The sequence below is a fragment of the Sus scrofa genome, chromosome 11 (genome assembly GCF_054392235.1).
Source record: "Sus scrofa isolate SSC_HxYL_T2T_F1_AM1 chromosome 11, Sscrofa_HxYL_maternal_Yorkshire_Landrace_v2.0, whole genome shotgun sequence".
NCBI classification, from domain to species: domain Eukaryota; kingdom Metazoa; phylum Chordata; class Mammalia; order Artiodactyla; family Suidae; genus Sus; species Sus scrofa.
The window spans coordinates 74967628-74995134 of NC_139393.1; the positions used below are offsets into that span (position 1 = coordinate 74967628).

At 48.7% G+C, this 27507-nt stretch overlaps 1 protein-coding gene and 1 long non-coding RNA gene across 36 annotated transcripts in view; one reads left to right on the forward strand and one right to left on the reverse strand.

The window, feature by feature from the left end:
- Positions 1-1751: 1751 nt before the first annotated feature.
- On the forward strand, positions 1752-21101 carry LOC146398689 (uncharacterized). Its single transcript, XR_014819816.1, has 9 exons — positions 1752-2435; positions 2598-2773; positions 6130-6228; positions 6952-7166; positions 7823-7928; positions 9037-9315; positions 12157-12417; positions 13346-13504; positions 20857-21101. It is a non-coding gene; the product is annotated as an uncharacterized LOC146398689 (long non-coding RNA).
- The window catches only part of DOCK9 (dedicator of cytokinesis 9), a 222272-nt gene continuing 211777 nt past the window's right edge, over positions 17013-27507 (reverse strand). For 28 of the 35 annotated variants that reach the window (XR_014819789.1, XR_014819786.1, XR_014819793.1 and 25 more), the window contains 4 exons: positions 23917-24107; positions 20693-20793; positions 20429-20567; positions 17013-18272 (listed from right to left, as the gene is read on the reverse strand). Coding sequence is in view for 21 of the 35 variants with exons in the window: in XM_021065839.2 (XP_020921498.1) it covers positions 18150-18272; positions 20429-20567; positions 20693-20793; positions 23917-24107 (554 nt within the window). In the remaining 14 variants the exon portion in view is untranslated. Of the gene's footprint in view, positions 19647-20428; positions 20568-20692; positions 20794-23916; positions 24108-27507 lie in introns of all 35 variants that reach the window. The other 7 variants (XR_014819791.1, XM_084982189.1, XM_084982190.1 and 4 more) reach the window with 2 other exon arrangements.

The window sequence follows — 27507 nt, forward strand, 5'->3', positions numbered from 1 at the left end:
CAAATTTCTACCCAAACCCCACCAGGGATCCTGGGAGGATGGGCTGATTCCATGTTTGGGCAGGAAACAGCTGAGTTTGGAACATCTCATGATACCAAATAACAAGGAAGGAAGCCAAGACTCTGAAGGTCAAGACAGCAGGGCTCAGGACAGCCTGAGGAGGCTCCCACTGGCCAAGATGGGACAATCTGAACATCACCAAGAATGGTGACTGTAATGCACCATCAGATACATTTAAATCTGTCCCGTCCTACAAATGGCACTGAAAAGAAAAAAGTGAATTAGCGACAGAGCTAAGTCATTGTTTTGAAAACTGGTAATTACAGGAAAAGAGGGAAGTATTCAGCCTACTCTTCCTATAAGAACTGTGCCTCGGGCCAACTAAATGGTAGATAAGGGGACAGATTGCAGTTAGTCAGTGAAGATAGACCATCACTATTTTGTAACCTCTAATCAATGAATGGACCTCGTATCATAACAGCCCAAGACATCCTCTGGCGCAGGAATGGAAGAACGCACTAAACCTACAAGATATTTATGCAAACCCAAAAATTCCAAATCTACATCTGATTAAGCCTCTAGATCCAAATATTCACTGATAGGCAATTCCAAGAATGGAATGTGTGAACTGACGCTCCAGGGGGGTAATCTGCAAAATCCAGTGGGAAACTGTGGGAAAATGGCTCACTTTCTTCAACACATACCTTTCAGGGACCAAAAAGGTTGAGGGGAAACCTATAGATTAAGAAGGGTCCAGAGAAACATCTGCTTGTCAGTATAGGAATAATGATAAAAAGACAATTTTTTAAAACTGTAATGTTTGCATAGTATCATTAATCCACCATTATGGTGTCATACTGAAGTTTTCTTGCCCTAAAAATACTCTGTGCTTCATCTGTTCATCTGTTCGAATCAGAGTCATAGCCACTGGCCTACACCACAGCCACAGCAACGCGGGATCCGAGTCGCGTCTGCAACCTACACCATAGCTCATGGCAACACTGGATTCTTAACCCACTGAGCAAGGCCAGGGATCGAACCCGCAACCTCATGGTTCCTAGTCGGATTCATTAACCACTGAGCCATGATGGGAACTCCGAGGATGCAGGTTTGATGCCTTGATCTGGCATTGCTGTGGCTGTGGTGTAGGCTGGCAGGTACAGCTCAGATTAGACCCCTAGCCTGAGAACCTCCATATGCCTCGGGTGCAGCCCTCAAAAGCCAAAAAAAAAAAAAAAGTATGACATTAAAGAGACAACTAGCACTAGCACCGAGTGGGTATTTGGTGATATTAAGGAAGGACTGTTGATGGGGAGGCACAATGGTGTCTTTATCTTTCCAAGCTAGTTCCTCAACTCTCTGGGGATGAGATGAGACAATGTCTGGAATGTGCTTCTAAAGGGCACAGGAGGGGGAAGTGGACAGGTGCGAACAGGTGAAATAGGACTGGTGGCGACTTGATCTTTGCTGAAGCTGGGGGATGGGTTCCTGGACGTCACTGTACTCTGTTGTCTCTCTTGCATATGTTTGAAATTCTCCATCACAAAAAAGCAAAAGGAGGAAGCAGATCAGAGTCAAGAGCAAATGAAAAGCATAGACTCCAGAGGAAGCCATGTCTTTGCCTTTCGGTTGAATTTACTTTCAGGCTCTCGCCGTGGCCCAGCTGCCTGACCTGTCGCCTGCAGCATAAAGGACCATTGTGATGGCTCTGCTCCCCAGCGTGATGGTTACAAGCACGGGCTCTGGAGGCAACTGCACAGCTTCCGACACCAGCTCGGCCATCTCCCAGCAGTGTGGGACCCAGCCCTGTCCGTGCTGCCTTCCTCTCCGCCCCCTTGTCTGTGAAGTGGGGCTGCAGCAGGACCACCTTAGGGGCTGGGGGCAGATCAGGTCCCACTGGGAAAGCACTGGAACAGCAGCTGCTGCATCCTGAGCACCAAACACTGTTAGCGTCCCTTCTTTATTTGTTCTTTCTCTTTTTCTTCGGCTCCAGCTCGGCGCTAGGAGCTCTGAATGAGCAAATGCTAAGGAAGAAGCACAGGGCAAGTGTGGGTGCCAATCCTGCTTCGGGGGTGCGCATGGGGGGCGCCGTGCCCAGAGGAGGCCACAGCCCACCGGCACCCACTTTACAGCACCCTGGGCCATCAGAGGGCACCCCCGGCCAGTGTCATTTCATCTGCCAAGATGCAGAACCCTCCAGGTCAGGACTGGCTGAAGCCACAGGAAAGAGCTCGCCGGGCCTTGGGGGACAAGGAAGCAGTCCCTGGATTCTCAGGATGTTTTTGAAGGTGCGCCCTTCAGGGTTGGGACACAAAGGGACATTGCCTAAGAGCCTACGCCAGGCTCCATTTGCACATCAACACATCCTTGCAACAACCCTGTGACGCTGGCAGGGCCAGGCAGCATGAGTCATCTGCCCAAGGCCATGGCACTGGGTAAGGACTGAGCTGGTATTTGAACACGACCACCTGTGTGATGCCAGAACCCCCTGGAAAGCTGTTGGATTTTACCAGCTCCTCCCCAGTCCTAGGAAAGTGAAAACTGAGCGACGTTTATAAAGCCCCATTTCATTACACAACCTCATTCTCACACGGCAGGGCCATCAGATGGGCTGAGAAAGGCTTCTGGTGATGAGGACTTGGACTTGGCAAGTGTTGCGTTTGGATTCGAACCCGTTTCCAAGAGGCCTGTCAAGGAGACAGGCAGAGTCTGGAGTTCGGAGGGGTCTGCACTGGAGACACATGAGGAGGTTGCGTATCAGTGTGTCGAGGAGGTCAGTCAAGGTCACGGGGGGGGGATGGGGCAAGACAGCAAAGGACGCGACACCTGGGCCGGGGTCGGTGGGGGGAGCCCTCGGAAAAGTGGCTGCGCCGCGGAGCAGCAGGAGCATCTGGGAAGTGGGGCACAGGGCTCTGGCCACCTGAAGCCATGGAAGGGGTGACAGGAGCGGCTTTGGGGGAGCCCTGGTAGTCGTGCCTCGGACCTGATCAGCCCCATGACCTGGGCAGCCGAGCGAGGAGGTCAAGGGCATCCCTGTGGAGCTTGGCGAAAGGACGTGCTTTCTGCCAAGGAATGGACCTGAGGTCACAGCCAGAGCGGAGGTGCCGTCCTGGGAGGCAGGCTTACATTCCTGGCGCCTTTGCCCCTGGCTCCTGTCCTAAGGTCCAATCTGCGGGGCGGGTACAGCCTTGGCGATGCCGTGGAGATGACAGGGGCCCCCCTGCACCCACCAGGCTAAGGCCTCTGATGCCCAGGCAGGGGGCCCAGGAGAGTGCCTGGGGCCCAGGAGGGCACCACCACATGGACATGGACAACGCAGTCCCCCCGCCCCCCGGAGAAACCAAAGGAAGGTGACCCTCAAAAGAGAGCATGGACCCCTGAATCCATGGAAACGGGGTCTACACAGCGACAGGGCAGAGTAGGCAGGTCACCTGGCACCTCCCACCATACTGATCCTGGGACTGAGCCTCCCTGGGGGCTGCAGAGTCTCCAAGCATCTCCTTCCTTGCCTCAGACCTAAAATGACTTCTTACGCCTCCAAATAAGCCTCCTGCCCTGGGGCAGTTAGCATGGCCTGTAAGAGGGGAGGCACGGGGAGAAACAATTCTCTCAGAGACCGATCCATCAGACTGAACGTGTAAAGCAACCCTTTTTTTTTTTTTGGCCATACTCTTGGCATGCAAAAGTTCCCGAGCCAGGGATCGAACCTGAGCCACAGCAGTGACAACACTGGTCCTTAACTGCTCGGCCACCAGGGAACTCCTTGGACAGAGATTATGTATTCATTATTCATTATTTTTAAAGGGTTGCACCCTCGGCATATGGGAGCATCCTCATGGATACTAGTCGGGTTCATTGCCACCATGGGAACTCCTAATGCACTCTTAAAGCAAAACATTATAGAATACTAAAAGGGATCCTTTTATTTCAGTGTGCAGATTCCAAACATGAAGAACAGAATTCACCTGGGTTTTAAACTCAAATTTCCTACACTTTTGGACATTTTAGGCTTTCTACACTTGTTATGTTTAGAATAACTTATCCCTGTACTCTCTTGCAATTTCACGTTCTGGGCAAATCCAATAAACCTTTGGATTTATTTCTTGTCCGTCTACAAAAACAGCATCTAGATTTTTTTTTTTAATTGGAAAAGCAATACCTGTCCTAGCAGAAAATGTATAAAATACTGGGAAAAATATAACAAAGAATGAAAATATCCATTGTCCTCCCTGCCCCGTCCCTTCCAGAGAATTGCCATCAGCGTTTCCTCAGACTTCATTCCAGGGTTTTCTCTGTATCTTTTGACTCTCCCAGTGCTTCCTCCCCCGACCCCCCCTTTCTTTTTGTCTTTTTAGGGCCGCACATGTGGCATATGGAGGTTCCCAGGCTAGGGGTCTAATCGGAGCTGCAGCCGCCAGCCTACACCACAGCCACAGCAACGTGGGAAACTTAACCCACTGAGCAAGGCCTGGGGTTGAACCTGCGTCCTCATGGATCCTAGTCAGATTTGTAACCGATGAGCCATGATGGGAACTCCCTCCCAGTGCTTCTTAACCCACAGATTTTGGCTTGCCTCAGCCTTGGAAGTTTTTGCTCTGGTTGAATTCTGTGTAGGAGCTTCTAGAATTACCAGCTCCTCAGCCTCTCCTGGACTTGGAGCTCTTCTTTAAAAGAAGGCTGAGCAGCCTGTCCTGGGGCCATGGTCGCCTGGTCCCACCCGGGGAGGCTCGAGGCAGCCCACGTGATGAGGCGGGGCATCTCTTCGTGGGCACCCCATCCTACCAATATCCGCTCCCAAACGAGCTGTTGTGCAAACTGTCAGAGCCCCAGGCTAGTGGGAAACCCAGATCCACGCCACTGTCGCTTCTCTTGCCCAACATTCCTACCTTCTCAGTGACAATTTACCGGGAAACCCAGGGGGCTTTGCAAAGGGCTTCCTCATCACCGTTTTAAAAAATCTGTTGCACCTGAACTTTCTTGCCCTTTCCCATTTCATTGTTTGAAATTCCGTCAAGGGGAGAGTCACAAAAATTAACACACATCATTTCAAAATCTCTTTCCTTGAAGTTCCCATTGCGGCTCAGCAGTAATGAACCTGACCAGGACCCATGAGGATTCGGGTTTGATCCCTGGCCCTGCTCAGTGAGTTAAGGATCCGGCGTGAGCATGAGCTGTGGTATAGGTCACAGACTCAGCTTAGATCTGGCATTGCTGTGGCTGGGCTGTAGGCTGGCTGCTGCACCTCTGACTCGACCCCTGGCCTGGGAACTTCTGCATGCTGCAGGTGTGACCCTAAAAAGACAAGTTAAATAAATAAATAAAGAGTACAACAAGGGAAACGGTATAATTTTATACTTTTTAGGTTTTTCTTTTTTCTACTTTTGAAGTGTTCCACTTTTTTCCTTGGCCGCCAGGATGCTCAGAGATAAATTTCAGGCTTAGTCTATACTGTTCCGTTGAACAACCATCTCCTCTCTCCATTCCTTAACTTCTATGATTTTCTGCAGCTTAAAGGATTCTTCTTAGTTAGGTCTTTATTATAAGCTCCTCACAATCCTATTTGGGGCATAATAATAATAATAAATGACTTTGAGAGAAAACCTCTGTGAAGTCAGAAGGAGCAGGGACTTATCTCATCTACAGATGACAGAGCTGATGGGATCCACTTGAACCTAATTTTCAGACTTCTTTTCCAGCGCTGCTTTCACTGGGCCAAGCTAAGTCGTGTGGCATCAGGATGGCTCTCGTGACAGCTTGTCAGGGAGGGTGGCAGGAGGGGCCACACTGCCGCCCACCTCTGGTCACTCCCCACTGAGGAAGGCGGAATGGAGCTGACCAGGGACGTGCCCACGCGGCTGTTTATGAAGAACCAGCCAAACACGACCGCCAGAGCCAATGGCGAAAATTAATATTTTCTAGGCTGGGTTTCGGAGCAAGGGTTAGTTCCTCCAGAGCCTAGCTGTTCTCATTTCTGTCCTTGTTTGGTGACATTTTTCTTCCAGGTTTTTTCCCTTGAGGACCCCGAGTGTCCGCAAGCCTGTGTGCCTCTCCTCACAGCTGGGCATCCCGCTGGCTTACTGTTTGGGCTGGGGGCTGGGGGGCGCTTAAAGCACAGGAATTTTCTCGCAGTTCTGGAAGCTGGAAGCCCAGGATCAAGGTGTTGGAAGGGCCAGCTCTTTCTGAGGGCCGTGGGGGTGTTCCTGTTCCCGGCCTCCTCCTCGGAATGACGTACGTAGGCGGCGTACCCCCTCTGCATTCACATCGCCCTCCTCTGTGCACGGCTGCGGCCGAGCTCCCTCTTCTTACAAGGACCCTCATGATGTTGGGTTAGGGGCCCACCCGAATGACCTCATGCCTTTTTGTCTTTTTAGCGCTGCCCCCTCGGCCTATGGAAGTTCCCAGGCTAGGGGTCGAACTGGAGCTGCAGGTGCTGGCCTACACCACAGCCACAGCCCTGAGGGATCCGAGCCACATCTACAGCCTTCACTGCGCAGCTCATGGCGTCACCAGATCCTTAAGCCGTTTTGAGCAAGGCCAGGCACCAAACCCGCATCCTCACGGACTCTATGCTGAACCACAACGGGTCCGTTAATGATCTCATTTTAACTCGATTATCTCTGTAAACACCCTGTCTCCAAATAAGGTTACATTCGAAAGTGGTTCAGACTTCAGCGTGAATTTTTTTGGGGAGAGAATTCAGCCCATAGTGCTTGCCCTCCGTCTCCTGGTTTGGACAAAGCTCCTATAGGGGCCCACATTGCTAGGTGGCCCCGGGGCATCCAGGCCGGCTGGGGACCCCCCTGCCCCTTCACCCAGCAGCTGACCTGGATCCCGGGTCAGACAAGAGTCAACCAGAACCCCAGCTGCGCCGGTTACCGTGGGCCCTGAGGCGGTTTCCTCTGCCTTCCTGAGGGATGATTTCTTCATATGAAACCACCTCCCACCTGGCAGGATCGTTATGAGGAACCAGAGCGACAATGTCTGTGACAGCCTGGGCGGACTCAGGGCAGCAAGGCCAAGGCCGATACCAGAGCAGGTTGCTGGCTTTGTCTCTACTTCGGAGGGGCACGGCCTCCCTTCTGGGCATCTCTCAGAGTTCGGCTCAGTGTCTTGTGTCCAAAGAAAGAAGCACTTTCTCATTTTTCCTCATGCCTGGTGACCTCACGGTGAGCTTGGGCCTGGATTCAGGGGCGAGGCTGTGCCAGCATCTAAGGTTTGGCAATTCAGCCTCATTTCTCCACCTGTGGTTCCCTTTACAAAGCACAGATCACAGGTGTGAGGGTGGAATTTATGGGTCAAGGTGACGGTGCCATGGGCTGCCCAGAGACGTGGCCCAACACTATTCTGGGAGTTCCTCTAAGGGTGTTTAAAAAATTTTTTTCTTATAGTAGATTTACAATGTTGTGCATTTCTGCTGTACAATAAAGTAACCCAGTTATACACACACACACACATATATATATACATTCTTTTTCTCAAACTATCTTCTATCGTGTTCTGTTACAAGTGATTGCACATAGTTCCCCGTGCTATACAGCAGGACCTCATTGCTTTTCCATTCTAAATGTCACCGTTTCCATCTACTAACCCCAAACTCCCATCTAAGGGTGTTTTTGGATGAGGGTAACATTTAAATCAGAATACACAGTCAAGCAGGTTGCCCTCTGAATGTGGTGGGCCTCGCCCAGTCAAAGGCTTCAATAGTAAAAAGAATGATGCTTCCCTAAGTAAGAGAATATTCTTCCTGCCGAACAGCCTTTGAACCAGAGCATCAGCTTTTCCCCAGCCTCTGGACTCAAAATGAAACATCTGCTCTTCCTAGGTCTCTAGCCTGTAGACAGAACCACACCACTGGCTCACCCAGCACTCCTGCTTCTGACCACCCTGCAGATCCTGGGACCTGCTGGCTTCCGTAATCACATGGGCCGGTTCGTTAAATGTTTCTTTCTTCTCTTTTTAGGGCTGCAGGTGTGGCCTATGGAGGTTCCCAGGCTAGGGGTTGAATAGAAGCTGCAGCTGCCAGTCGACACCACAGCCACAGCAATGCCAGATCAGAGCCACATCTGTAACCTACAGCTCATGGCAATGCCGAATCCCTAACCCACTGAGCCAGGCCAGGGATCGAACCTGCATCCTCACAGACGCTATGTCAGGTTCTTAACCTGCTGAGCCAGGACTCAGCATTAAAATAAATCTTCTGACACATACTTGCACACACACGCTCTTTTTCTTTGGAGAACCCTGCCTAATGAAAGAGGTAAATTCCAGGTGACTACCTCCAGCCTACCTGTCGGTGCCACCACCCAAATCCCAACCAGTGGGTCCACATTCCAGCAAATCTAATTGACACCGACTTCAAGGAACAGCCATAGCCATTGTTCTCTCTCTCCCAAACAAGGGGAGGGCATTCCTTCTCAGCCTGCAGGTCCCCTGTAATATGCACCTCACCCCCACCTGAGCAGCAGAGGATATGGCTTTATCTCTGACTTGCAGAGGAAGGGACAGAGAGTGAAAAATAAGTCTGCTCAAGTCCTCTGTGGTCAGGGAAGAAGCAAGTTCCAGGCTTTGGTGCCAAACCTCTTGCTCAAGGTCCGTGCAGAGGGACAAGCCCCAGACACTTGCTGGACAATGCGCAGCCTCGTCCACAGACAGGCTCGGCCGATCTGGGGGGTGGGGGTGATCCTTCCTCTTGGTCGCTGTGCCTCCCGCCCCTGCACCTGCCCAGGTGGAGGACGTGACTGCTGCACCTGTGCTCCCAGCTGAAGTCTGGACAAGCATTTGGGAGCCACTGCTGTGTGGTTTAATGGAGTAAGTCCCCAAAGCGCCTGTTGTGGGTCACTGGCCCTGGGACAGGCTACAGAGAAACAAAATGGAGTGTCTCGGTCAGCTCATCTAGGGAAATACTCCTCAGGGACCTCCTTGGAAGCAAAGCCCATACAGGAGGCTCCGAGCAGTGTGGGAGGAAAAGCCTGTTACCTTCGCCTTACTAGACCCATAAACCCTACCCCATCTTTTAATTTTGTTTTCCCATGACAGGAATTAACATCCCACAGCCTCTGGACTCAGTGTGGTTCCATAGAACATGCGGTGAGCAGTGAAATACTGCCTGCCCTGGCTGTAAACAAAAGATGTCACAGTCATCAGTGACTGCAGCCATGCCAAGGATGGGCCAGTGAGCCCAGGGGACTCAGGAAGGAAACAAAGAATACCTGCCATCAGCAGCCATCAGGCTGGGTACCCAGAGGGAACTCGGGATGTGAAAACACAGCACACTGGCCTCAGGAAACTGACGTGCACATCAAAGGAATGAGTTCGGTGAGCCTGGCATCTTCCCATACACGGAAAAGCGCTTACGTGGTCAGGTCGCCGTGATGCAGTAGCAAATGATGACCATGCATCTAAATGCTGCTTGTTCCCATGCAAGGAGAATGGGACACGCATATGGCTGAGGAAGGCGATAAGAGAAAGGCAGAGGCAACTTCATTCTTTTCCTTCCATGGTGAGGCCAGCTTGCTGAAAGCACCCCCATGCTTCACTGAGACATTTGGTAGCATTTGGGTCCCCAGCTCCGAGCAGAACCCAGTCACTCCGAGCACAGAGCTCACGCAACACACACACTCTGCTTGGTGCTCTGCTGCAGTCTTGGCTCAGACAACCCCGTTAAAAGCAACACAGGCCATCTGGGCAGTAGGAGCTTGGCTGGGCATGAGGCAGGACCAGACCGGTAGCATACGGCCTCAAGCATCCCTCAGGCTGCCCTCCCACAGTCCCCACTTTAATCCCTGGCAACCACTCATCTGCCCTCCACTTCTGTAATTCTGTCATTTCATGACTGTTACCTGAATGGAATCATGTAACCTTTGGGTTTGGGCTCTTTCATCTGATACGTTTCCTGGAGATGCTCAGGTGTTTCCTGCATTCATAGTTCACGCTGCTAAGGGTGCACCGCAGTCTGTTGAAGGGGTTGTTTGCAGTTTTGAGCTATGATATAGAAAGCTGCTGTAAACATCTGTGCATAGGTTTTCAGGAGAATCAATGGAGGTTTTCTTGTCTCTGGGATGGATGCCCAAGAGGGCAGTCCCTGGGTCCCACAGTGGCCACATGTGTGTCCTCTTACGGAACTGCCAGACTGTCTTTGCTGAGCTCTGGGCCATTTTACTTTCCCACCAGAAATTTATGAGGGATCCAGTTTCTCCACATTCTCACCGGCATTTGGTGGGGTCCTGTCCTCTCCAGCGAAATGTTTCTCCAAGGCTTTGACCCATGTTCTAATTGGATTGATTTTTTTTATGGGTGCAATTTTCAATGTTCTTTATATATTCTAGATTCTAATCCTTTGGTTGGAGATATTGGTCTGTAAATACTTCTTTTCCAGTCGATGGCTTGTGGTTTCATCCCCTTAACAGATTCTTCTCAGTGCAAGGTTTTTACTTTCTTTCTTTTTTTTTTTTTTTTACAACAAATATTTTTATTTATTTATTATTTTTTTATAATTTTTTTAAAATTTTCCCACTGTACAGCAAGGGGGTCAAGTTATCCTTACATGTATACATTACCATTACATTTTTCCCCCCAGCCTTTCTTCTGTTGCAACATGAGTATCTAGACAAAGTTCTCAATGCTATTCAGCAGGATCTCCTTGTAAATCTATTCTAAGTTGTGTCTGATAAGCCCAAGCTCCCAATCCCTCCCACTCCCTCCCCCTCCCATCAGGCAGCCACAAGGCTCTTCTCCAAGTCCATGTTTTTCTTTTCTGAGGAGATGTTCATTTGTGCTGGATATTAGATTCCAGTTATAAGTGATATCATATGGTATTTGTCTTTGTCTTTCTGGCTCATTTCACTCAGGATGAGATTCTCGAGTTCCATCCATGTTGCTGCAAATGGCATTATGTCATTCTTTTTTATGGCTGAGTAGTATTCCATTGTGTATATATACCACATCTTCCGAATCCAATCATCTGTCGATGGACATTTGGTTGTCTCCATGTCTTGGCTATTGTGAATAGTGCTGCAATGGACATGCGGGTGCACGTGTCTCTTTTAAGTAGAGTTTTGTCCGGATAGATGCCCAAGAGTGGGATTGCGGGGTCATATGGAAGTTCTATGTATAGACTTCTAAGGTATCTCCAAACTGTTCTCCATAGTGGCTGTACCAGTTTACATTCCCACCAGCAGTGCAGGAGGGTTCCCTTTTCTCCACAGCCCCTCCAGCGCTTGTTATTTGTCGATTTATTAATGATGGCCATTCTGACTGGTGTGAGGTGGTATCTCATGGTAGTTTTGATTTACATTTCTCTTATAATCAGCGATGTTGAGCATTTTTTCATGTGTTTGTTGGCCATCTGTATATATTCTTTGGAGAAATGTCTATTCAGGTCTTTTGCCCATTTTTCCATTGATTGATTGGCTTTTTTGCTGTTGGGTTGTATAAGTTGCTTATATATTCTAGAGATTAAGCCCTTGTTGGTTGCATCATTTGAAACTATTTTCTCCCATTCTGTAAGTTGTCTCTTTGTTTTCTTTTTGGTTTCCTTTGCTGTGCAAAAGCTTTTCAGTTTGATTAGGTCCCATGGGTTTATTTTTGGGTTTTTACTTTCTAAACTCAATGGATCAAAGCGTCCTTTTATGGATCGTGTGTTTGCTGTCAGGTCCAGGCTCCCTAGTGGTCTCCACGGGCACGGCAGGGACAAGACCCTTGCTGGGGCAGCAAGGATGAAAAGTCCTGGCTCCACTCAGGCCTTTTCTGATCCCCCCTGGTGGGTGTGTTAGAGCCTTGCTCTAGCCTGGTGAGGGTGGGCGTCTAGCTCCCCACTTGGCCACTGCTGATGTGGGCGAGGGCCAGGACCACAGTTTTTTTTTTCCCCCTGTGGTGTTGGCTGGAATAGAGCCATTATTGCCTAAAAAATCCTCTGTCTTGCTCTGCTGCCCTTCTCATTTTCCTTTGGCTAGAGAGCAGCTTTCTCCTTGTTAAACTTTGGCTAGATACACATAACATCAAAGCTACCATTTTAATGTGTACAGTTCTGTGGCATTAAGTATATTCGCATTGTTGTGCAACCGTCACTGTTATCCAGTCCCCCAGCATTTTATCCTGGCCAACGAAACCCTGTTCCAGTGAAACCCTAACGACCCCTTTCCCCTCCCCGCCCCCCAGGCCCTGGCAACCAGCCTTCCACTTTCAGTCTCTACACATTTGACTGCTCTAGGACCTCATGTAAGTGGAAATGACACCCAGAGTTTGTCCTTTGGTGACCAGCTTCTTTCACGGAGCACCACGGCCTCGAGGTCCATGCACGTGGCAGCGCATGTCAGAATGCCCTTCCTTTTACGGCTCATACACTGCTGCGTGTGTACACCACATTCTGCTGATCCATCCACCAGTGGACACTTGCATCGCTTCCCCCATTTGGCTACTGTGAGTAACGCCGCTGTGAACAGGGTGTACAGGTGTCTGTTCAAGGCCTTACTTTCAGTTCCTATAGGCATATCCCCCAAAGCAGGATGCTGGAGCACACGGTTTAATTTTTGAATCACGCCGCCTTCCACAAGAGCTTTACAATTTCGCATTCCCACCAGCAGTGCACAAGGGTTCCAATTTCTTCACACTTTTATCAAATCTTTTTTTTTTTTTTGATAATAGCTATAATACAGAGTGTGAAGTGTTTTTTTTGGTCTGTGCCTGTAGGCGTTTCCGTGTTGCTGACTTCTTCAGCTCCAAGTAGGGGATATACGAGGCAAAAAGAAAACTGGGGAACTTACCACTCTATCACTCTTTGGGTCCCAAGGTCCCTAGCTCATCCGCTTTTCTTCACTTTACCTTTCAGAGTCTTATGTTTGTTGGTGAACCATGTCCAGGGTCTTCAGTTGTGTTTAGTAGCAGGGGATAGGAAAGTGTATCTACTTGGCAGAGTAGATACAGCACATCAAGAGAACCTTGAATTTCTTTTACTATATACGTGTCCTCTCCGTTTTTTCTTGCTTGAAATTTACTGAAAAAACCAGGTCGTTTGTTCTACAGAGTTTTCCACAGACCCGCATTTCACTAATGGATTCCCTGTGGTATCTTTTAACACGTTCCTCTGTGCCCTGCATGTGCAGGGTGGTTAGACTTAGAATCTTGATCAGGGGAGAGTTTTTGGCCAGACTCTGTCATGGGTGGTGGTAGGTTCTTCTATCATAAGCCACAGGTCACCTCTTTTGTCTTTCTTGGTGACATTAACGCCTTCAATAATTACCAGTTTCTTTGTCTTTCTTTTTCTAGTATCATCATGAACTCATGAATTAAATAATTTTAACCCATTGCTATTACTATTCTTGTTTATGTTTACCCCATGTTTTCCTAGAAGAAGCTTCTTGAAGTTTAGACAGGGTTTACGGTGTCTTTGCCAGTTCCCCGGATGTCAGGTATGAAAAGATACTCCAGACTCACCTTGGAATCAACTTCTACCCTAAATCTGGAATCAGCCATTCTCCAGGGAGCCTGGATCCTTTTGGTAGGAAAGGTACTGAGCGACCACGATTTGGGCACTTAGGGGGGTGCTCCTTAGCTACTGGCTTGGTCATTTCTTTTATGTCTTTTCAGTCAACTCGGCTAGGAAGTAAGTGTGGGCGTTTAAGAGAAATACATGAGGAGCTCAAACTGGTTATTTCCATAACAAATTCAGAACTAAAGGATTTTAAGTTCACTTGTTTGGCCTATGGATGCAACCTTTTTGTGTCCCTTGGTCCCCAGTGATATCCACATAGTCACTCATTTACCTTCTCCAGCAGCGAACGGACAATGGTCTCCGAATGACAACACAGTCTCACGAAAACAGTACACCATTTTACAAAACTATCCCTGAAAATGTTTTTTGTTTATTAACCCATCATTTATCTATTTGTTGCTACTATTCTTTTTTTTTTTTGGTCTTTTTGCTATTTCTAGGGCCACTCCTGCAGCATATGTAGGTTCCCAGGCCAGGGGTCAATTCATTGCTGTAGCCACCGGCCTACGCCAGAGCCACAGCAACTCGGGATCTGAGCCGAGTCTGTGACCTACACCACAGCTCATGGCAACGCCAGATCCTTAACCCACTGAGCAAGGCCAGGGACCGAACCTGCAACCTCATGGTTCCTAGTCAGATTCGTTAACCACTGAGCCACGAAGGGAACTCCTGTTGCTACTATTGTTGTCCTCAGGGTATATCTCACTAGAGATGCATAGCGAAACTCCTGTATTTGAAAGTTATTTGAAATAACTCCTATGTATTTGTGTCATCAACCTGATACTTGCTTAAGTTCACTTATTGTATTCTGCTTTCAATTCTTCAGATTATTTATGTATTTTTCTTTTTACGGCTGTACCTGTGGCATATGGAAGTTCCCAGGCTGGGAGTCCACTCAGAGCTGCAGCTGAGGGCTATGCCACAGGCACAGCAACATTGGATCCGAGCTGCACCTGCAACATATGCCCAGCCTTAACCCGCTGAGCAAGGCCAGGGATGGATCCTGCACCTTCACAGAGACGACACTGGGTTCTTCACCTGCTGAGCCACGACGGGAACTCTGATTCTTAAGAATTAAAAACATTTGTTTTAATAATTTTGTAAATATTCACATGGTTCTAAAGCCAAATCTACAAAGCAGATGATATTGGGACAGGTTACTCTTCTAACTCTGTCCCCTGTACATAATTCTCTCTCTCCCCGTATAGGTAATAACCTAAAACTTTCCCTGTTTGATTTTCCCTTCCATCTAAAAACCAGTTCTCTCTGCTCACTTACACCCCCTCCTTTCTCCAGTAATGGGTAGCACCAGTCACACTGGCCTCTATCTTGTGTTGTCTACTTGGGGTATCTTCTTAAAGATCTCTCCATAGCAGGAAACACAGACATAAATTCCATTTTATTTTTATTTTTTGCTCTCTTTTTGTCTTTTCTAGGGCCACACCCATGGCACATGGAGGTTCCTAGGCTAGGGGTCTAATTGGAGCTACAGCTGCCGGCCTACACCAGAGCCATAGCAATGCCAGATCCGAGCCACATCTGTGACCTACACCACAGCTCACAGCAACACCAGATCCTTAACCCACTGATCTAGGTCAGGGATCGAACCCGCCACCTCATGGTTCCTAGTCAGATTCATTAACCACTGAGCCATGACGGGGACTCCCATAAATTCCTTTTTATAGCTACATAGTACTCGCTAATCCCCTGTTGATGGGAATCAATTTTTTTTGGAATGGAGTTTCTGTAGTGAGTGATCTGTCACATTGTTATGTAAATGCCAATGGTTTCACATAAGTTACCTTCTAGCTTTGCATCCCTGCTCTCATAGTTGTCTCCGTGCAAGGGTCTGGCTTTATGTACACGCACAACCTGCAGTGACTTAGCTCCCAGGTGGTAACTATCCCTGAAAAGGGACTAAGAAGGGTTTTCATTCCAAATGTACTTCAATAGCAACTTTCCCTAAGAGGGAACAGGGTGATTTTGTTGAATGGGTATAGAGTTTCTGCTTGGGACTATGAAAAATTTCTGTGGGTAAATGGTGGTGACAGTTGTACAACAATAAGAATGTACTTAATGTCACTGAACTAAACACTAAAAAATGGCGAAAAAGGTAAATTTCATGTTATGTATATTTTACCTCAATAAACAAATAAGATCTATGGAAAACATTTAAAAACTTACCGAAAAACAATGATTTCCTAAGGTTGAAAAACCACAATTTTCCTCGATCAATTGCTGCTTTAATGTGTAACTTCATACCAAAATTAAAATTTTATACATCAGTTCAATGAGGTTTTCACTGACGGGAATGTGTGCAGCGCAGGTCAATCGCAGCTGTCTTCAACTTTCTCTACTGTTGTAACGAATGAGGATTCATTACCTTCCCAGCTGAATTTTATCTAACACGAAATCTGCACAAGTTACTTTCCAAGTTTAATCACACGATAGCAAATGAGCTCTTTCTAGACATACGTATCCCACCGCAGGGTGGCTGGCATTTTAAGGTTCTAGATGAGGCATTTATGACTAGGAAATTCAGCTCGGCAACAAAGGAGACAGACTCTCAGATGCAGTCCTGCTGACGTCAGAGGTGAGGTTTATCACCTGGGGCTGGGATGTCAGAGGCCCGCGGCAAACCTAGAGAAATTTCTTAAGCCCTAAGCCTGCATCCACAATGAATGGGCTGCAGACTGGCGAGCTGCCCTAAGACTTCACGTCCCTTCTTCATGATCTCGTCCCCACCCATAAAACACAGCCTCACCCACGGAGAGAGACGTTCCAGAGAGGCCAGGAGATCCTCGGCAACCGGGTGCTCAGGTCGTAGGCGGCATCATGCTTTCCTTCCTCAAGTGGTTATGAAAAAAGACATCTTTCGAAACCCTTCAAGTAGGAAAACTGGCTATTTTATCTCTTATGGAAAGACTCCTCTTTCTCCCATCACTGGAACCACCTGGGGCCGAGTGACTCACCTGCCTGGCCATGGGGTCCGTCTGAGCCGTCACCTGCCTCAGGCTCGGTGTTTGGGATGATGTGGGCATGGGTAGGGGGGCGGTGCACACGTGGTCACTGATGCACTGCTGGGATAAATGACCACCCAGTCACCTCAAAAGCCACCAGGGCAACAGTAAAGAAGGAGACTTGAGACAGGTGGGGAGGAAAAGACAGCGCTGTGAACTCGTCTACGCGTACTTGGGAACACCCAGCAGGATTCAGGGCCAGACTACAGAGCAACAAAGCATCCAAGTCTTCTAGCAGATGTGGCCCCTAGACCTGCCTTCCGAAATCTGCGCCATGGAAACCTACACAAAGGCAAGGACCCAGGTGTAATGACTCCCCACGTGCCAAACATCAGCTTCAACCGTCACCAACATTTGCCCATCTGGTTTCATCTGCCTACCCGCTTTCTTTCCCTCAAGTATTTTAAAGCAAATTGCACAGAGCCCGTTATTTCACCCCCAGTAGTTCACTTTCCTGCCCCTCTCAGGACTGTCCAACAATAAATACCCAACACGCACTGCCAGAAAGTCAGCAACGTTACTTTTAATACAGCCGTGGTACAGGATGTTTAATTACAGCAGGGCAGAGATTCTAGTTAAATAAAATTAAAAACCTTTATTTTCCCCAATATAAAATTACTAAATTAATGTCTGAAAAGAAAATAGAACATGGTGAAAGCTTTAAATTACACCACTATTCACCACATTTATGACTTTACCAGAGACACACTCCACCATTTTGGCAAAAGGATGAAAATGTTAAAACCGTTTCTCAACCTAACATAGCAAAGACTGTATACATCTCCATATTGCACGTTTTTATGTACAAGAGTAAAACAGGAACGTCAAGGGTATCGCATGTACTAAGAACAGCACAAATCTGTCACGACCTTTATGCAGAAGCTGATGTGAGTAGTAAAAACGTAGAAATGTGGGGACGTGTCTGTACACGATGCCAAGACGGTATCAACAAATGCTATGTACACAACGATATCCTGCACTGCTTCAAATGCTTAGCAGAGTCGTGTTTAGTAATGCGGGCCTTTGGTTCTAAACTGCTTGACTAATTTTAAGCTCACGTAGTTACTTAAGCTTTCATAGGTTTTCAACGCAGGTAAATGAGTATAAAAGCACTAAACGTCCTGGTTCACTGGTACAAAAATGACAATGGTCAGTTCCCTTGGGTCATCAAAAACGAGTCACAAAAATAAGTTCTTGTATTCAACCTGAATGTGCCACAGGAAAAAAATATTTTCAAGATTTTCCAGCTTAGCCTAGAGGCGAAAGATTAGTTCCCCCTGGCCTCAATGTCAGTGCTACGTACATTCCAGAACCCTTGTTTTCTGCAGGCCATTTTATTTTAATACTACTCTGTAAGGAAGAATAAAATTCAACTCCAGCTGGAGCGTGTCCATCACACACCTCTGTTAAAAGACATCATGAAAATGTTGACTATTGCCGAGATTTAAAAAAATACGTGTACCCTCTTCTGAGTCCTCTAGAAAATCTTCTACGAAATAACACAGCTCTCTATCTCCCTCAGCTTCTCCTTGTGCTCGGTCTCCCCCGTGTCTTGCACGTGCCCAGTGATTAGCTTTAGAAATCATCCTGAGTTTGCAAATGACAAAGCAAGTCCCCACAACGCGGCCCACGAGGCGCAGTCACACCACGGAGGACGAGCTGGTCATGCCGTGGACCATCGTGCTGGTTGGCGTCCCGCTGATGGCGTTGAAGATGTGCAGGGAATTCGGCAGGACGCTCGTCTTCTCCTCCAGGGGGCAGATCTCGAGGCACAGAAACACAACGTTACCCAAGGGCAAGGCCCCAAACGCCACGTCTCACAACTGATCATCCGGTGGCCACTGCCCCTGTGCGAGACGGTGCCCTCAGACAGCTTGGCTGGGGCGGTTTGCGGGGGGCGCGTGCTAGCTCATCTCACGCGTGACCTTTCTCAGATCAGGACTTTAAGGAAAAAGTCGAGATCGTGGTGTTTTGTTTCCTTTAGTGAGGTCAAGGGCCTTCTCGACTCACCAGATGGTCAGGCCCCTGGAAGCCTGCCCTACGCATACTTGGAGGGGACACGACCTGGCCGTGCCCCTTGGAAAGGTCCTTCTTTAATGGACCGGGGGCATCCGTGTCCTCTATCAGCTCCTTTTCTCGGGGTCTTAGGGATTTCCATCCTGGGAGAGAGACAGTGGCTGCCTCTCTGACCCTGAACGCGTCTCCTTCACCCTCAGCATCACGGGCGAGAATTCTAAGTGCGAGACTTGACCTACTGCCCGGTGGCCACGGAGAAGAACGTGCACACTCCCAGGCTCCCCGGGAATAACCCAGAGCATGACCCTTTCTGATGAAGGGCTCAAAGGAGTTTGATCTTCATAGTTGTTGAAAGGATGGAAAGTTCAAGGTGCAGCTGAGAGCACAGCCTGGCACTGCGTTCATACAATCGGGGAGTTTAGTATTTTCAGTCCATAAGGTTTGCCCACTTTCATCTTTTCTAGTGCCAGATGCTGGCATCCACTGAGCGAGGTCTCCGTCCCACCTGGAGGCCCAGTGGAAGAGCCCTTGAGCCTTCGCCAAAACCTTGTTCCCCGGAGACCCTCCCAGCCTGCTCAGCTGTGCACACAATCACTTTTTCAGTCATTTCTCTTTGTTCCTACTTTTCGAAATGCCCAGAAGAGGGCTGCTCTCTTTTGCACACACACTGTCGCTATGGCAGTGACTGCGGGCGCTCGACCTCATAATAACTTTATGTGAGCCAGGTATCAAGATCCAGAGAAGTAAGTAAAATGAAAAATGACATTACCATCCCATCTGAATGTGTCAGCATGGAGGAGAAAAAAAGCAAGTTAAAGCTTAGACATTTAAGTTAATTTTCTATAACAGAACCTTCCTAATTAAATCATCGCACGGTGCACGAACCGACACAAACAGTCCTGGCTTCTGTTTTGCAAGACTGAACGACCCCAGTGCAAGGAACAGACAGACGTAGTCCCCGACACTGCCCATAAAGGCTACATTCTGACTTGGAACAAGTCACCGTGGCTGGTGGAGAACAGACCCCTCAACAAGCAATGACGTGGAAGCTGCTCTCTGACATTCACTCAGTTCCCCGGGCAGCTGTCACTTCTGATGACCGCTGAGCCCACAGACGAATCCTATGGAAAGGAATTCATACAGGAAGATGGCAGCAGCGGTGTAATGGGGAAAGCTGCCCCCAGCGACAAACACAGACGTTGCCTTGACCAACCCACTGGGGCACCCAGGTCAGCTGTAACTAGTCAAAAACTGAACAAGCCTACTTTTAAAAAATTTATTTATTTTTAGGGCCACACCTGCAGCACATGGACGTTCCCAGGCTAGGGGTTGAGTTGGGGGTGTAGCCACCGGCCTACACCACAGCCACGGCAACACCAGATCCGAGCCGCATCCTCGACCTACCGCAGCTCATAGCAACGCTGGATCCTTAACCCACTGAGCAAGGCCGGGGACTGAACCTGTGTTCTCATGGACACTAGTCGGGTTTGTTACCTCTGAGCCACAATGGGAACTCTGAACAACCCTACTTTCTAAATGGCAAAGACATTCAATGCAGCAGATAATTCCTTAAACCCTGTTCTTTCAAAGGACTAGGTGAAGAAAGAAACTTCCAGGTACCGGATGGTATTTCTCTTAGGATTGTCTCTGAGGTGGACTGAGCGACAGAGGGGCAGTGGGTGCTGCTGTCCTCCGGTCACGCTGGACAATGACAGGGAGGCAGGTCGCTGGCTGGCCCCACATCCCCGGGGTTATTAGGTCACGGCAGCACTGTAGCTACATTTGCTTCGGAGAGCAAAACTCTGGGAGGATGTCAGAGGGTTTAGGCCATCAGTGGAAGCACTGGAGACCCCAAGTCATGTGTGGGCCCCCAAAATGAGCAGGGCTCCGGTGTGGCACTTACCTGCTCATGCATGATCTCCGAAAGCTCTCTGGCCATTTCCCGGTAGTTGGCCTTCATTTCTTCCTGATACTCTAACTGGTCCTCTTTGATCAGCCGCTCATTTACCGCTAAGGCTTGACCGCAAGCTTCCACAAACTGCCTGAAATGGCGCAGGAGAGAGCAACCGAGGCATGAGCACAAAGGATGGGCCCTGGTGGGATCTCTCCTGAACAGCACAGCGGTGACCAGTAGTGGAGAGAAAGAGACGTTTCCAGCACGCCTTACCTGAAAACCTCCTTCAGCAGCTTCACTTTATTGTCAGGGTATCTTTTCGTGTTTGTGTCATCTAAGAAAGCTCGGGCATACGCTAGAGGACCCGCGTTGACCTGCGGAAAGAACAGAGATTTTAAATTATGTAATGAGGAAAACACCTATAATCCTTGATTTAGTTTCAGTTTCGCTAAAAACGCTGCCTGATGGAGTTTGTCATGACTCTGGTGCTCCAGGAGCTCAGGACCCCAAGGAGGAAACGAGGAGGAGTTCCGGCTGTGGCGCTGCAGGTTACGGACCCAGAGGCGCTGCCGCTGTGGCTTGGATTCGATCCTTCCTGGGAACTTCCGTATGCCGTGGGTATGGCCAAAAAATCCCCCCCAAACCAAAGGGGAAACCATGAATAAAGCTCATGTTGCCATAAGCCATTTGATTTTATCACCTCAGCCATCCTCAGGGCACCTGTGATGAGGGTGCATTTTATGAAGGAAGAACCAAAGCTTGGAAAACTGAAGGACCTGTTCAAGGTCGAAACAGCCAATGAGCAAAACACCTGAGAGCAGAGCCCAAGCCTTCCACCTGGTGTTTGTGCTACAGCACTACTGACTAAGGGGTCAGTGTGGTGAGCTCAGTGAAAATTGAAAAATAAAGCCCATACGCCAGTTTTAAAAGCCAACTCTTCACCTCCTGGAACTGAGAGCGAGCCGCGGGCAAGCTGATTTCCTGGCCTCGGATGAACCAGCCATCTCAGGGGGACGGGAAGGCCAAAGATCCAGGGCATTTGGCAACAGGATCTGTGAACCAGAACCCAGCCTCTCTCTCAGTGAGCTGAGAGGAGTTCTCTGAGGTTGCGTAAGTCAGGAAACACGGGAAAGCGGGGAGGAAGAAGGGCAGGCACACTGGCCAGGAAGGGGAAGGCTGCAGGCACCTGAGGCATCGTGGGAAAGGTCCTGACCGTGACTTTACTGCATGATTTTTCCTGGGAGGTCTCGTGGGCTTGGAAACTAAGTGAGGGGAGGGCTGTCTGACTCGCTGTTGCTCCCACTGTCACCATTGGCAAAGGGGCCAGGCTGCGGTCCCAGCCCACGGTGTGCAGGTCTTGCACCAATAACGGCAGGGGAACTGAGCTGGGAGGGTCCATGGCAGAGGTGCAGAGCCGGGGGCACAGAGGTTAGAGGTGAGCCCCCTGAGACAGGGCCAACCAGCCCACCCTCTGTGATGACCGGATATGATCCCTGGACCTGTGTGGGGAGCTTGGTTAATAACCTCAAGATGACCCAAAGGAACAATGATCCAAAATGACATATTCCTTCAGTTGCAAGAAGATGCAATGGGGGGCTGATGCGACTTCATAAGGTCCAGCATAACAAGATCTGGGAATGGAATGCAGAGACACAAAGCCACCCTGCTGGCTCTGTCCTCTACACCAGCCACCCCAGCGAGGCTCTTGGTGGAAGAATTGAAGAAATATACACAAAAAAGGATAAAGTTCCTTTCCCCTGACTCCACCTCTGTTGTTAGCCTGGAGGCTGCACATGTGTAAACTTAGGCTCCTCATTTCATCCTGGAATCCTTTGCTCTTTAAAGATAATCGGGCGGTTATAACCCTTGAAGGTCACCATCAAAGGGCAGGGCACATTTTGCCCTTTAGGAAGCTCGACCCGGTCCAGCCCCACCCTCTACTGGCACACACACCCCTCTGCTGGCCTTTAGATGGAGCTGAGTGTTCCCGGGCCAGGTCACGTTACTGAGTGGTTTTGTTTTTAGCTGCAGAAAACTGTGGCCTCTGGCCTGTTATGTAATCGCTCATGTTGCTGGACTATTTATCATGTTCACTTGATAACATATGTTGGCACATAAGTGTTTTGGGCCATGAGGGAAGAGGTGTGGTGAAAGACCCTGCGAAAAATGTTAGGTAACAGCCCAGTATGGATCTGATAAAAAGTCAACAAAAACTGACTTGAGAAAATGAAACCACTGTATAAGAAACCACACATAACCTTCATAAACACATCCTTCTCGTAGAGAAAAGCACTGGATATACATACACACGTAAAGCAGGTGCTAGAATTATTTATACACATTTAAAAATACCAATAAAGCAAGCAGCACACCAGTCAGTAGAGGGAGTGCTGTAACATTTACTGACTTCTCAGGAAACCGTACAGGTAAAATACCTTTAAAAACACGCCCATCCCTGAGGTGTACTGTACAAACGTAAAGGTGTGTGCATCCCAAGTGTATAGCTTGGTGAATTTTCACAAACTGAACGTGTTGGCAGAATCGGCACCGAGATCCAGGACGACCTCGTCTGCAAATGGTACCTATTACTTGAGTAGCCGTAGGGAAAAAAGGCCTTGACCTCTGTACATGTACCATGGACGAAATCAATGCAGACGGACTGCAGACCTCTACAGCAATCCAAACGAAGAAGGAAAACCCAGGAGAACATTTCTGCAACAGATATCTTAAAGAGGACCCAAAAAAGGCTACTAGTAAAGGAAAAATTGATTAGGTGGGATCGGTTAAAAGGAAGAATTTTTCATTCAACAAAAGATATGATTAAGAAAATGGGGAGTTCCCACTGTGGCTCGGTGGTAGTGAACCGACTAGTGTCCATGAGGATGCGGGTTCGATTCCTGGCCTCGCTCAGTGGGTTAAAGATTTGGCATTGCCATGAGCTGTGGTGTAGGTCACAGACATGGCCTGGATCTGGTGCTGCTGTGGCTGTGGGTAGGCCGGCAGCTATTGCTCCGACTGGACCCCAGGCTGGGAACCTCCATATGTCGCGGGTGTAGCCCTAAACACACATACACACACACAAGAAAGAAAGAAAGAAACAAAGATACTTTTACATTTATAATTTTCATAGAAACCAGAAAACAACAATTTTCTATGAAAACCTACTTCATTAGATTTAAGAGTCTTGATGCTTCCAATTAGGCACCCAGAATTCCTCACTCTGCAAAACCAGGCTGTATGGAGAGCCTCTCCTGCCCCTGGCAGCCAGCTTGGGGAGGGGCACACTCTTGCAGGTGGGGCTGGGCTCGAAGGCCAGCCCCACCTGCAAGTCCTCTGATATCAGGAGAAACTGCACACACGGGTAGGAGTTGCTGGCCATCACCTGGCAAACCCAGGGACCTACACCTGACTTGCTAGTGTCAACGAGCTGAAACGTCTCCGGGTCCAAGGAGCTGTCCCCCGTCGCCCTGTGGCTTGCTGGGCCTGGTCTGGCTCACCTGGACGCTCACGCTGCCCTGGAGCTTGAGCTGCAGCTTGATCATGTCCACCTCGGCCGAGGCGCACAGCTGCCGGAGCTCGGCCACCTTCTTGCTCATCTCATCAATGGCCACCTCGATGGGGTTCAGGTCCGTGTGGTGCTGGTACATGACGGGGATCCGCTTCTTCACGTAAGGGAAGCAGTGGATCGCTGTGGAGGAACATGGCCCGGAATTACTGCACAGCTTGCACTTGCTTCGCTAGTATCGGTGTAGGAGTGGTCCTTACTCGCATCTTATGGGTAAGGGACCCAAAGCCTGCCTGGTCACACGCCAGTGTTTCGTGGAACCAGAGTACTCTCTCTTGCCATTGTTTGAGTTTAACATCAAGTCAAGAGTGAGGTCTTTGTTCTCATTTAACATGATAAGTTGGTCTTTGAAGAAATTGCTTGATGGTTCCCTGCTCAATTCTCTCATCCCTAAGTGTCCCGCCTCCCTTGGAAGCTGTGAGAGCTGAATGGCTAGCGGGTATGAGAGAGCTTTGCAAATATAAAAAAACTAAATAAACAGCTTTGAGATATAACAGATTATGTCCAGAAAAGCATCCCATAGAAATATCCTGGACCCACATCCATAAATTTGCATAAACCATAGAAATCAGTGAAAAATAACGAGTATATTTCCAAGCAAAATATATTATGAACCAGAAATTCACAAACTGTTTATGAGCTACATAATAAAAGATATTTTAAAACTAAAATATTCAAAAACATAAATAATAATATTTACTTTTTCTCACACTTTTTTTAACCAAAAAAAAGGTACCACTCATACTGTTTTCATTTCTTATAATAAGACACCTGAACATCATCAATACCAAATAGTTTAAAAAAGAACAGAAAAACAGCTGGTTCTAATTTAGTTCTATTTCACATTTCTACCGTATTGCTTATATGGTATATACAAATATCTATAACACTTTTAATATGTACTTATGAAGAGACAGAAATGTGCTAAAAAGTTTATTTTTTAATAAGCAAAAGAAAGAAGGGAGTGTTATGTCTGGACTCTACACTATTTATTTAGCAAGTGGCTGGAGAAGTTTTACTCAAGAAGGACTGATGACAAAATGAGCAAGGCCAGCTCCCCGCGGCACACAGAGTTCCCGTGGGCACGCGGAGTCTAGACAAGGCGGGAAAAGACCTCAATGGGACACACCGCTGTCCGTCACACACTTGGGCCTATTCCAGTCACTAAATGGTTTATCAATCAGAGGCCAAGGGCTGGTGTCTACTGTGCCTTTTGCGTTCCTTGCGGACGCACGGTTTTTAAGCAGCAACACTGGGAATGGAAAGTCCTCTTGGACAGAAGGCTTCTTGATGGTGACAAGCACTAGGCATTGCCGTTTACCAGCCAGGGAGACGGGGCGCGGCCCTCTGACCACGGTGTCCCCGGGTGTGACAGACCGCTGAGCTGCACACAGAGGAGCCATCACCTTCTCATCGGTCAGGACAGAGGTGTCACGAGGCTAGCAGCCACGTCAGAGCCCGCGTGACTTGTGTCATCACAGGGTTTGAGGACCATTATTTCAGAGAGTGGATGTTTGCGAGGTGTCCCCATTATGCTGAGTCCCCCTTCAGAAGAAAAGCCCTGAGTCACGGCTTCTTGTGAGGATAACTGGAGACTAAGAGAAGCAACGGAGGGGTGTGAAGATACTCAGGGTCCGAGCAGGAGCTCGCAGGTGCACTGACGTGGGGCTCCCCCACCCCGCCTTCCTCTCTGGCCTCACCTCTCCTTTCATTGGGGCTCATGTGGCTCCAGAATGTGCTAGGCACGGGGACCCTGGCCTCTGCCCTGACAGTTCCTTCTCCCTCCAGGCATTTGCATATGGCCCCACCCCCTCACCTCTTTCAAGTCTGAACTCAAACATCACCTCCTCAATGAAGCCTATCCTGGCCACACCATTTAAACTGCAACCCTCCCCTGCTGGACCCCACATTCCCAACCCCTTTCTGCTTTTCTTTCAACACAGATACATTCACTCACTCTATTCGCTGTTGAGCATCTGTCTCCTCCTGCTAGATCCTGAGCTGCAAAAGTCAGAGAGCTTGGTTGTGTTGCCAAGCCAAGTTGGAACACTGCCCGCCTGTGCTCAATAAATTTTGCTGAATTAAAGAATGTATTACTGAAGGAGTTCCCATTGCAGCTCAGTAGGTTACGAACCCAACTAGTATCCATGAGGATGCAGGTTCGATCCCTGGCCTCGCTCAGTGGGTTAAGGATCTGGCATTGCCATGAGCTGTGGTGTAGGTCAGACACGGCTCGGATCCTGCGTTGCTGTGGCTGTGGCACAGGCTGGCAGCTACAGCTCCAATTCGATCCCTAGCCTGGGAACTTCCAGAAGCCGCAGGTGCTGCTCTAAAAAAATAAAAAATAAAAAATTAAAAAAAAAAATAAAAAATTTAAAAAAAAGGAGAGAGAGAGAAGAAGAATGTATTACTGGAGTTCCCGCTGTGGCAGGAAGGAACAGAAGGTGATCGATCACATTGGGAGCAAGGCTCAGAACCTTCCACCAAGGGGGGCTGGGGGTAATTATTAGGTTTTTCAAATGATCCTACAATTGCAGCTGACTGACTGAAATCTCTAGGAACGTGAGTCTTTCTGGGTTCAGAGGGCAGGGAGGGTGAGAGAGGGTGGGGGCTCCCCTACACCTTGGAAGGACAGACGTCAGCTCTGAAGCGGTGCAATGGAAGAAGAACCTAAGGGATTAACAACACAAGGGAAAACTCTCAAGTTCAAAGTCTTCAGAATATTCCGGTCTGTGTACCTTTAGCTGAAGGTTGATACAGTTTATAGGCTCCCACCAGCATTTTTAGAACCCGGTCTCTAAATCTTTATGCTACCCTGTAATTTACCCTTTTGAAATTTTGAGATCTTTTGGGGCAAAAACTGCTCCCCTTTGGGGTGTTTTGCTGTATTATATAATCTCCTTTCGCTCATCATCCACCTCAAAAGGCGAGGAGCTGAATGGTGGGCAAGATGCAGTGAAATGAAGAACATTCTTCCCCCTCGTGGGCATACCTGACAAAATTCTCTGACCCGAGAGGGAGAGCATAACTCACTACGGTGCAGAGAGGTTGAGGATCTGCCTGCCCAAGGCCACACAGCCAGGATGCGACCGAGGCTGCCCGGGCCCAGGCTCTGCACTGCCCACATCGTCAAACGTGGTTACTTCCCGAGCCGACAGCCCGCACGTCTCCTCTGACTCTCTCTGCTGGGGTTACTCTTTGTCCTCTCTGATTCTCTCTGCTGGGGTTGCTCTTTGTCCCCGCTGCTCTGGCAGCTACAGAGCTCTGCTCTCATCTGTTATCTAATCTAAAATATTTATGTGACAAAATGGGAAACTGGCCACGGAGAACACCCCATGGTAACCATGAATCAGCATGCAAGCTGAGCAGAGTGTCATGATCGAAAATCCCGACCTTGAATCACAGTGAGCTGGGTTCATTTAAGTCAGCAGTTCTTCGATGTGAGCGGCCTCAGAATCACCTGGAAGGCTTGGTGAAACACGAGCTGGGCCCCACCCCCAGCACCCTGACTCAGGCATTCTGG